Here is an 11,883-nt window from a genome sequence, read left to right as displayed (position 1 = left end):
AAATGTTAGCATAGAAGCATAGAAATTTATTTATCTTTACCCCTTATTGATTTTTTCTATGACTGAAGTGATGCTGTAGCATAAAAATAAAACAGTTTTCCTTTAATTTATTTACCATAGCTCTATCATAGGAGGTTTTTAATCTCTTCTGTCTTCTAAATTATTTTATATAAAGGTTTTTAATCGTTAACATTAAAAAAACAAGAGAAAAATGGCGATAGCGGAACCTGAAATTTATCAATGGATCGAACGATTAAAATTAAAATTGAAAAAAAAAATCAATTTTTTGAAAGGTGCGAGTCATTTATTATTCATAAGCGAAAGGACAGTCTCTTTTTGTGGCCAAAAGAGATAATGTAAGGATTAGTCAGGATTTAACAGATGCCCGATACACAAGAAGGATTATCTGCTGTGACAAGAGCGCGCTTTCAACCTTACAGGAAATAATGGCTGTATGTCATCGGATAAATGGACATATTCCATTGTGGCCAACGGTTATTTTTCCATTAAATTATCAAATTTTCCCATTTAAATCCGAATTGATGTGTATTTTATCTTTTACTAGGTGAATTTATGCTGCGTAATAGCTCGGTTTCCAGAGTGATGGTGCCATCATCTCCGAGTCTTTGGCTAATGATTTGCATATTTTTTGGGACTAAATGAATGAGCTCATTTGGAAAATGGAAGCGTTAAGATTTGGCTTTGTTTCTGTATTTGGGAATAAGTAAAAGCATCGTTTACTGTGCGCCTTGGAAAGAGCAATACTTTGCATTAATGGAGTGCCTTTGAAAGAGCACTACTTCGAATTAGCGTGCCTTTGAAAGGGAGCGGAAATTAATGTGCCTTTAAAAAGGCACTACTTTACATTGATGTGCCTTTAGAAAGGCACTACTTTGCATTGATATGCCTTCAGAAAGGCAGTACTTTGCATTGATGGCGTGCCTTTGAAAGGCACTACTTTGCATTCATCAGTAATTTCTATTGATCTCGTACGGCTCGAACTTATATTTATTTCTTATTTAATTAAACATTACGGTTTTATAAGCCTTTTTATCTGGTTATATCTGTGTGTGATTACGTTAATGCCTCGTCGAGTGCTGCCATAGTTTCAGGCACCGAAACAAATTCACTTATAAATCGCTTTAAATTAAAAAAAAAAGGAACACATTTTAAAAGAACGGGAATCAAAAATAACGCACCGAAACCATAAAAATCAAACAATTAAGCTACCTCCTTACAAATAAATGCGGGCACTTTAAAGTAAAATAGCAGTTACATCATCCCCTAACAATCGCGCGTGCACAGAAAAAAAAAGCTTACACAGACCACGTGATAGCCGTCTCTATCGGAAGTCACGTGTCGTCCCATAGCCTTTACATCTCGAGTCACGTGACGCTCCATTGTCCTGGGTTCCGTCGTGGATGTCTTTCCAGATCATGACTTACAAGACCAAATCATTACGATCAAACTTGGGTAATGACACAGTGGGATGTCCTAACCCAGAATGGACCAATTATTTAGGGACGATCTTCCCTATAAAAAGAAGAGAAGCCGATGAGTCAGTGAATCTATCCATTGGGCCAGGGATTATTTCAGATGATACATGGAAGAGTAAAGTCTTTTAGTGAGATGGGGGAGGCCAAAATGGCTGAAGGCCAATATACAGAAATGCAATACATAATGCCCGGTGTATCCATTAATTGCTTCTGCAAATATTAAAGATTAAAATAAGGATATAATGGATGACAATTAGCACAAAGGAAGAAAAAAGAAGTGGGGGGTTCTTCGGGTTTCAAGAAGGATCTGAATAATGTCATATAAAGTCCCTCTGCTTAACAATGACAGCGAAGAATCCATCCTTCATTCTGACATATGATGAATGGATTTTCGGATTTTACACCCCTTTCAGATCCCTTCTTCCTCTTTTTTTTGGTGTGTGTGTGTGTTCCTCCTCTTCTGTTGTTGATCGATAGGACAACTATACGTAAATTCGAGCACTTACTCAAATTAGGAAAAGCCCGCGTGAAGCTCTCGAAAAGAGTAATTAAAAAAAAACTAAATTCGAAGTCAAATTACTGTAAAAATACGAGAAATTTTATTGGCTAGCTTTAAACGATTGGTGATTTTATATATTGTTAAGTTGTTTAAGTTTAAATCGGTTGTAATTCGTGTTTAAAAAGCATAAGATATTTGTTAAGGTTGATTATAATTGACGAGTTTGATATGCTTTTAATTGCCAAAATTTCAGTAACTTTCTTTATAATCTAATTATTGGATAAATTATTACCCTTTATAACGATATTGTTTCAGATTTAAAGCAAAAAGCTTAAAATTTCCGGTTAAAAGCTTAATTTCTTCTACTAGATAATTTCAACCGGTAGATCACGATCCCCTAAAATGGGAAGTGCATTTCTCTGATTACGTCGATTTTTTCTGCTCATAAAATGGAGCGTGCAACTAAAATAGATAAAGAAACAATTATTAATGTATAGATTTTATAATTTTATAGTTTAAATCAATTTTAATTTACGTTTTAAAAAGTACAAACTATTTATTAAGGTTGATAATAATTAATGAGTTTGATATACCTTTAATTGTCAAAATTCCGACAAAATTTTCTATAATTTACATTTTTATTTAAATTAATACTTCGTGTAAGGATACAGTCCTTATTTTGAAACAAGACTTTAAATTTCTGTAAAAAATACGCTTAATTTTCTTTAATAAATAATTTCAACCGGTAGATCGCGATCCCATATAAAAAAAAAAACTTATTTCTCTGATTACGTCGATTTTTCTGCCCATAAAACGGAACGGGATAGAAAAACACGAGTTTAAACAATAAAAACCATCAATTAATATATATAAATTCCACATTTTAAGAGGATTTATGCCGTTATAATCCTCATGTAAAATCTGGTATAGTTGTATGTATATTGGATATAAACTTAACTAGAATAATGTCATTTACAAAACTAGATGGGCCAATTATGACTTGGAACCTAAATGATATTTGGATCCTTCATATATTAATTAGATATATTGTATCTAATTCGACCCCTGTTCGTCGCCAATCTAACAATCAGTTGATGGATTATTCAAATGAATACAATTCAGGAATATTTCAATTAAAAACAATTAAATATTTGACTGGTCAATGAATAGTTTTTAGTGTTATAAACAATAAAAAAAATCCATCAAATTTTTGAATATTTTTAAAGAAAGTAATCGAATGACTTTGCTATTTTTAGTAACACGCTATTACTAAGAAGTGTTGGAAGAGAAATGCCTCCAGCATTGAATTTTCATTTCCCTCCCCCTAGAAAATAAACTTGAAAAATCTAAGAAAAAAAAAATATATATATATATTTTTTAAATTCTTTATTTTCAATAAATATTTATAAGATAAATGCTTAAATTCGAAATAAACTGTTTATATCTAAAGAAAAAACTGTGCCATGCCCCCTTTTTTTTGTTGAAAATTGACGTTTTATTTCCATAAATGGGTTCATTCAAATGGTTTCAATTGAATTTATGTATGCTCTTCTCGTCACGTTTATGCTAAATTTTGTGATGGAGATGTTAAAATTAATTGGGAATGAAAATAACTGCAAAATTAGGCTTTAAATGAACTATAACATTAGGCTTATGCTTTATTTTATAATGTGAATTTCTCATACAAATTCTTCAGTTGTTCTTATCGTTATCCATTTTATAAAAATTCATTTCTGCCCAATTTTTACAGTTATTGTAGCCTAATTTTATAATTATTTTAGCTCATTTTATAATATTATTTGCCTAATTTTTTTATTTTTCAAGCCCAACTTTTAATATCTTTCTAACCCAATTTTACAGTTACTTTAGCCTAATTTTATATTATTTCCCACTTAATTTTTAAGCTTTCAAGCTTAATTTTTAATATTTTTCTAACCCAAGTTTGCAATTATTTTAGCTTAATTTTCCAGCTGCTCTTACCCAATACTGTATAAAGTTTTTACAGCCCAATTTTTCGGCAATTCTAGCCCAATTTTGTAACGTTAATTTCTGTAGACGTTAATTCGGATAATTGAAATGATAATTTATGCATTTATAATTACCCAATGTATGCACTAATGTAATATAATGTGCAGTCACTAATGTTTAATACAAAGTAGTAGCATAAAAAAGATAAGATGGAGTCATTAACTGGATAATTTTATAATGCAGATAGAAATTAGAAAGATGACTTTTAAAAGAATAAACAAGTTTTGATTATTATTTGTTCGTGAAAGTGTCGTTTCTCATTTGGTAAATTAACAATTTCTTCAAAGATTTTCCTTTGCCTTCTTCCCTAATCAACTTACTATCAAATAAATGACGCTTCTATAAAGTCTTTTTTTTTTCTGTAATTATGACTCAAATTTCCTCATTTTCTCTTCTGTTTTTATTTAATTATTTTCTTCTGCTAATTTAAATCAATGGTTCTTTAAAGTTTCTAAAGTAATGATGACTTTTTACTACTTTAGAAGCTGTTACTGTCGTTTTCTGAGGTGCTTCTTTAATCAGAACACTACAACAATCTTCTAAAGTACTAAAGAGCAGTCTTCTGAGGTACTTGTTCAATCTTGGAACACTGCAACAATCTTCTAAAGTACTAAAGAGCAGTCTATCTTGGAACACTGCAACAATCTTCTAAAGTACTAAAGAGCAGTCTCTGAGGTGCTTCTTCAATCTTGGAACACTGCAACAATCTTCTAAAGTACTAAAGAGCAGTCTTCTGTGGTGCTTCTTCAATTTTGGAACTAAGAACAATAAAGAAATGGCCATTGTTTGCAGGTTATTAATGTATGCATTTAATAAAGAAATGGCCGTTGTTTGCAGGTTATTAATGTATGCATTTAATAAAGAAATGGCCGTTGTTTGCAGGTTATTAATGNTCTGTGGTGCTTCTTCAATTTTGGAACTAAGAACAATAAAGAAATGGCCATTGTTTGCAGGTTATTAATGTATGCATTTAATAAAGAAATGGCCGTTGTTTGCAGGTTATTAATGTATGCATTTAATAAAGAAATGGCCGTTGTTTGCAGGTTATTAATGCAAACATTATTGCATTTCAAAAGGAAGCATTCCCGAAAAAATGGCCGCCGTTTAGATGTGGTCGTTGTAAGGAGGTAGTCATTATAGAAGGTTCGACTTATACGAAAATTTTAAGGAAAAAAAACAAAAAAACAATAAAAAAGTTAAAAGCGAAAGTTGATTTTTAGTTTAAAAAATTCAAAAGAGGAATTACAGCAAAAAACAGGAAACTTTGAGACAAAAATCAATGAATAAATAAAAAATTTTGATTCGAAAATTAGAAAATGAAAGCAAATTCGAAAGAAAAGTTAGCAAATAAAAATAAAAATTTAAAAAAAAAAATATTTCGTCCATTGATTTTCGAGACTTGTTTTCTAAGTTGTTTGAAAATTTTTCTTAAGAACTTGACATGGTTCGGTCTGGAGCGTCGTTTAATTTCGTTTTCACTTAAGTAGATTTTGAGAAAACTTTTCTTTCTCCATAGACAAGCGTTGCGAGTAAGAGATGTTGTTAGTGTGACGTTCTTCGTAAAGGCGGAGAGATTCGACCAGTCTTAGAATATTTCACGATTTTAAAAGAACAAGTTGACACTCTTATTCCATTTTCAGACTGAAGAAAATGTTAGAAGATCGACGGTTTCAGACAGTAAGTAAGAGGTCGTCAGTTCTACACGTCATGAGGATGATCCGCTGAGACCATTAGAGTGCATTACGATCTATTGTTGCCCATGCATTTTTTTCCTTCTGTTCTGAGCTTTCTTGTTTCTCAACTTCACCACAGTTCCGGTAATTTCTTTTTAAAACGGATTAGTTGGCTTTCTGTAATAAAATTCTGCACGGGAACGTAAATCCTATTCTACTTTTTAATATTCATCCTTATTTACAACGTCTTTTATAAGAGGTTAAATGGGGATTCATATAAAAATTTACATAACCGTAGCTACTACATAATATATATATATATATATTTTTTTTTTATTTGTGATTTTATTATTATAAAGGCGCTATATGTATATACACTTATGAAATTTAGCAGCAAGGATTCCTCATCTTAGGCTATTGTAGAGATGGATCATAGCTTCAATTCAGAGTAGACTGTCTACAGCATTACGGGAAGTACAGTATAATTTGAAAAGAATCGATCTGATTATGAAAATCAAATTACTCCTCTGATCAGTTACAGTTCTGTTGAAGGACGTTCAGGAAAATCAATATCACATACTAAGAGATTATATCTTTTTACATTCGTGATTATTCTTGAATTTCTCTCAAAATTAAGACTTAAAAAATAAAAGAAAAATATTAGAATGTGTGTGAAAAAGTCAAAACTAGTCAAGATTAAACTTTAATTCAAGAACGAAGAATAAACGAACAAATTTTAATAAAATTTAACTAAGAAAAAGTTATGATTTTGTTCAAGATTAAACGAGACTACATTAAGAAAATAAACGTAATTAAAAAATAAAATAAAACAAATTTTAAATTTTTAAATAAACCTTTCTGAAAAGTTAATCTAACCAAAAAACGAAAAAAAAAATATATTAATAATTAAATTTGATTATAAAATTTCTCACATATTCTTTTTGAAACTATTCCACTTCATAAATTGAGATGTTTCCTTCCAATAGAGTGATTTCCGAATTACCGCATTTCTATTTGTCTTTCATTATTTACTTTCTTGTCTCAGCCGTAGCTTCGGTTCCAGTAAGAGAATTAGTACAAGTCTTACTTGATGCGTGTCAGGAAAGGCGTACTCAAATTACATAGACCTGAGCACAGACAATGTCCAACTATCCTTCGGTCGTTCGTTTACTGTCAGGCCATTCGATGACATTATCACAATCCAACCATCACAACATTAACGTTCCTGACGCATTTTGTAGATTTAATTCTGTTCGTGACCGTTCCACTACCTGTACCAATGTTTTTTGCTTGTTTTTTTTACCGTCAATTCCCTGGAGGAAGATAAATAAAAATCATTATGGCATTCTTTACTTCTATTGCTTTCTCTCTCTCTCTCTTTTACTCTTTTATATCAATTTTATCTTCCATTCAAAGCTACAAACCCGAAATTATTAATAGAATTATTTAAATTTATCATTTGCCTCAGACCATCGTCTCTTTTATTCTCTTTGGTATAAAGCTACTACTCATCTGCATATCAGTTTATCGCCTTAAGTGGATTTCTCTCAAATGGTAGTTTCATTTAAAATTTTAATGCGTACTGATTGAGTGCTGAAGGTGCTCAATTGGTCTTTAGTTTCCTTTGAAAGTTGGGACAAATTTTAAATCGCGATAAGAGCCCGAATATTATTAATATTTTGCTATCTTTTATAATTATTTAAATACATTATCGACGGTTCTAAGTAAATAATTTTACTTCTTTTTTTTTTTGGTAATATTTTCTATTCTCATTTTCTGTTGTTGTTGAAGCTCTTTCTCTTCTCTTCTATTTTNATACAAGTCGCATTAGGATTATGGGATATATCTATAAATCAAATTTTTAAAAAAAATAAATAAATAAATAAAAATTATAAAATTATTAAAAGATTTAAGCTCGAAAAAACTTCTTTTAAAATAATTAACGTTAATAATATAATTGACAAATTAGATAGAAGTATCATTTAAGATCAACCGGCAGGCGATTGAGTCATTTCGGTTTCCACTTCCCGCCACTAGAGGCGCCGCTATCTTAGCCGTGCGCCGTTCGGCCGCCGACCCTTATTGATCGAACGCTATCTGTAAGGTTAACTTCGTACAGCTGGCAACTGAGCGATCCGTTCTCCTACAGAAAATTACACCCAGCATCTATCAGGATACGTGCAAAATGTCCGTCGGGATAAAATACATTCCTGGGATTCTACGGATAAGAAAAATGCAGCGATGAAACAGCGGAGGAGGAGGCCGTGGTCATAAAAAAAACACAAAAAAAAAAAAATATTGTCAAAAATATGAGCGATGATTGTTGCCTTAGGTACGGATAGGTGTGAACCTCCACAACATGAGGCGCATGTAAAAAGACATGGAGAGGCGTGTCTCCAAGCGTAGTGTACCAAATACTTTAGCTCTTCTAACGCTAACGTGCTCTCTCCTACTGTCCTACAGCTGGTACATCTATTTTTGCTGTAACGCACCTTTAGAATCTTCCAAGCCTCCTCAAGATCCTTCGAAGCATCGCAAGATGCCGACCAAACACGCCGATTATGTTATCCGTAGTTGGCTTCCGAGAAGAATTAAAGAAAGGATCGAAGCAAACAGCTTAGAAGAAAATGATAGGAAGGTTATTAACAGAACTTATTCGGCATCCGGTTATCCTTTAAGGAAACTTCCTCAAGCTTTAATTATTGGTGTTAAGAAGTGCGGTACTCGAGCCCTTTTGGAATTCTTACGTTTGCATCCTGACGTAAGAGCGCCCGGTCCTGAAATTCATTTCTTTGATAGGTATTATCGCCGTGGGATGGAATGGTACAGGTAAATGTCGTATTTTTACTGTGATTTTACAAGTTTTTTCCCTGTGTTCACGGCTTAAACTTTATCATTTTACGTGTTCTTCCTACTTGTCATAAGCTTTATTTTTTTACCATTTATCGTCTTATAAGCCTCGATCTTTTTCATTTTACACGTCTTTTAAGTGTTACTATCTTTACCACGTTACATATTACGCTCAATCTTTACTATTTTTGCGTCAATTTTTCGTGTTATAAGCCTCGATCTTTATCATTTTACACGTCTTTTAAGTGTTACTATCTTTACCACGTTACATATTACGCTCAATCTTTACTATTTTTGCGTATTTTNTACTTTAAAATGGAGTTTTATAGTAAAAAAAAATGCAAGAAATAAATAAAGTTAATTAATTAATGAATAATAATTATTAATTTTTAAACATTTATAAAGTTTTTACACACATTTTTACTGCCAAATAACTGTAAAAATGATCTAAATTCAGCAAGTTAGATTGCTGTGCTGTACTAAATTTAGATACCTTATTCAGATTTTTATAGTAAAACATTAAAAAATAAGTAAAATTAATTAATTATCTTGTATAAAAACAATTTTAAAATAAAATTAACTGACTTATTTCCTAAAATTTTCAATTAATTTATCAATTTTTCAACATTTAAATCAATTTTTTTTTTAATGAATTTCCTATCTTATTCTGCTATATAAAATAATTGTATAACATCAATATTTTATGTTTTTATAATTAAAAATTGATCCTGAAGTTTAAAAATACTTTTTAAGCAAATATTTAATCTCCTTTAAGAATAATCAATTAGAAAAAATAAATAAATATAATTATTTTCTTGTAAAATAAAGCAAAGAAATACCTAATTTTTAATAAATAGCAATAAAAATGACTTTTTAAACTGAAATGATTATAATAGTTACTGTTACAGACACTTTACAGACTTAATTTCTGATAAATAGGCAATAAAATTGTGAAATGCCTATAATAGGTACTGTTATAGGCACATTACAAGCTTCACTTTTAATAAATAGGCACTGAAAGTGTGAAGTATTTATAATAAGTACTCTTTTAAGCACTTTATACGCTTAGTTTTTTGTGAATAAGCATTGAAGTTATAAAATGCCTATAATAGATAATATTATAAGCACTTTATAGGTTTAATTCTTGATAAATAGGCAGTAAAACTGTGAAGTGCTTGTAATAATAGGCACTTCAATGCCTGATAAATAGGCAATCAAACTTTAAAATGCCCATTGATTTAATATATAGGAAATTTTAAAGTGTGAATGCCTGTTTCTTAATAAAGCAAGCAATGAAAAACTGCTTTTTAGCTCATGGTTTTTCAAAGAATTTAAAGTGTATTATTTAAAAAATAAAAAATAAAGAAAATTGTAGGGAAGAAATTAAATTATTTGTGTAATAAATAATGTGGCAAAGAAATAAAGAAAGAAATTAGATAAAATGCAACATTATGTGCGACTGGCATTCCCATTTTGTGTTAGTAAAGGGAGGCAAGTTGGGTCGATACAAGTCGCTAGATTTTTCTATTTTTCCTTCTCTCGCTTGGTCCAAAACTTGCTTGTTTTGTAAGGTTCGTTCTTAGAAGAAGGAGAAGAAGGAGAGAGAGAGAGAGAGAGAGAGAGAGAGAGCAAAAAAAGAATTGTGTTTTTGTAAGGAACTTCTTTCACCCCCCTCTATTTTTATTTCTCTGGGGCTTTTCTTGAAAATAATTCACTTTGAGTATCTCTAGAATTTTTTGAAAATCTTCTATTATCTTCTTATCTGTTAAATTTATAATGTTGTCGTTACTGGAAATAAGTTTTCAAATGTATTTAAGTGTTGGTTTTTTTTATTAAGGTTATAGTTTAATTTGATTAGATTTATTTTAAGGGAGGTCATCTTTACTTATCTCTATATTAAGTACAGGAAAAAGTAAGAGGAGGAGGATGAAGGAGGAGGATGAATGATGAGTGTAACGTATGAAAGGATTTATTAGAGGCCCTAAATTCTCCATCAGATAATTCATGTTAAATCTTTTTGGGGATGAAGCGAGGCCCTATTTAACTCTGTCTAGGCTAATGTTGAAAGTGTATACACAAGTGTACAGACTATTGACTAGGTTAGTTTTAACTATTACTTTAGTTAATATGGAATTTAATGATGACTTTTTAAAAATTACAATATCATCTAGAGTCAGGGCTCTCCTAATAATGTCAGGGGGCTACTATCCCCTTAAATTAGTGTTATTTCTGTTAATAAAGAGGCATTCTAATTATTTTACTCGTTAAAAGAATGGTAAAGCTTTCGACATTCCCGCTAGAGGTAACGAATAAGATCTCTATTTATTAAAACAATGGGATTTTTCAGTAGAAGCAAACGAGCGTGGCTTCTTCCCTTTCCTTTGTTTTAACTTAAAAATAGATAAAAGATTTACAAGCAACCCTCAACCCCACAGAAGGCGAAATTAACACTGAAAAGTATAATCTTTTTTTTTTCTTATGTTCTATTCTAGGCAACAGATGCCACCAACATTGGCCACACAGATCACCATGGAGAAGACTCCCAGCTATTTCATAACTAAAGAGGTACCTGAGAGAATTCATGCAATGTCACCCAACGTTAAACTGTTAGTTGTTGTTCGCGATCCTGTCACAAGAGCTATTTCCGACTACACGCAGACGGCCAGTAAGAAACAGGATACTGGAACTTTCGATACACTAGCATTACTGAATGCTTCAACAGGATTAGTTGACACCACGTGGAGTGCCATACGACTGGGAGTGTACGCTCGATATTTAGATTGGTGGCTGAGATTCTTTACATTGAGGCAGATACACTTTGTAAGCGGGGAGAATCTAATTAATGATCCCGCGGGCGAGATGGCACGTGTTCAAGATTTTTTAGATATTAAAAGAATTATCAGCGATAAACATTTTTATTTTAATGAAACTAAGGGGTTCCCTTGTTTGAAGAAGTCCGAGGGTAATGGTAATCCTCATTGTTTAGGTAAAACTAAAGGCAGGACCCATCCTACCATATCTTCTTCTACCATTCAGAGATTAAGAGACTTTTATAGACCTTTTAATGTAAAATTTTATCAAATAGTAGGCCGTAATTTTGAATGGCCTTAAAAAAATAATAAATAAATAAATAAATAATAATTGATATGTAAAGAAATTTAAAGAAAGTTTTAAAAATTTTAAGTTTTATGTAATCATTTTGTTTGTTTCTTTTGTTACTTAAATTTAAACGTATTTTATGAATTATTAATCAAATATTTTCTTTAATACTTCATAAAATACGGACAGACCTCTAATAACGGACACCTCTAAACGACGGACGTTTCTTTATGTAATT

The 11,883-nt window shown here is 31.1% G+C and overlaps 1 protein-coding gene across 1 annotated transcript; it reads left to right on the top strand.

The window, feature by feature from the left end:
• Nucleotides 1–7,795: 7,795 nt before the first annotated feature.
• LOC111623374 (heparan sulfate glucosamine 3-O-sulfotransferase 3B1-like) lies at nucleotides 7,796–11,657 on the top strand. Its single transcript, XM_023365925.1, has 2 exons — nucleotides 7,796–8,525; nucleotides 11,039–11,657. The coding sequence occupies exons 1-2, from the start codon at nucleotides 8,077–8,079 to the stop codon at nucleotides 11,655–11,657; spliced, it is 1,068 nt and encodes a 355-aa protein (XP_023221693.1). The 5' UTR covers nucleotides 7,796–8,076.
• The last annotated feature ends 226 nt before the right edge of the window (nucleotides 11,658–11,883 follow it).

This window comes from Centruroides sculpturatus, unplaced genomic scaffold (genome assembly GCF_000671375.1).
Source record: "Centruroides sculpturatus isolate CEXI.00-Female unplaced genomic scaffold, Cexi_2.0 scaffold220, whole genome shotgun sequence".
Taxonomy (NCBI): Eukaryota; Metazoa; Arthropoda; class Arachnida; order Scorpiones; family Buthidae; genus Centruroides; species Centruroides sculpturatus.
This window is presented reverse-complemented; position numbering and strand designations above follow the sequence as displayed.

Excerpts from the sequence above, each read along its gene's own strand:
- LOC111623374 (XM_023365925.1), top strand. The coding sequence starts at position 8,077 with ATGGAGAGGCGTGTCTCCAAGCGTAGTGTACCAAATACTTTAGCTCTT. Across the intron at positions 8,526-11,038 it reads CGTGGGATGGAATGGTACAG|GCAACAGATGCCACCAACAT; the intron begins GTAAATGTCGTA and ends GTTCTATTCTAG.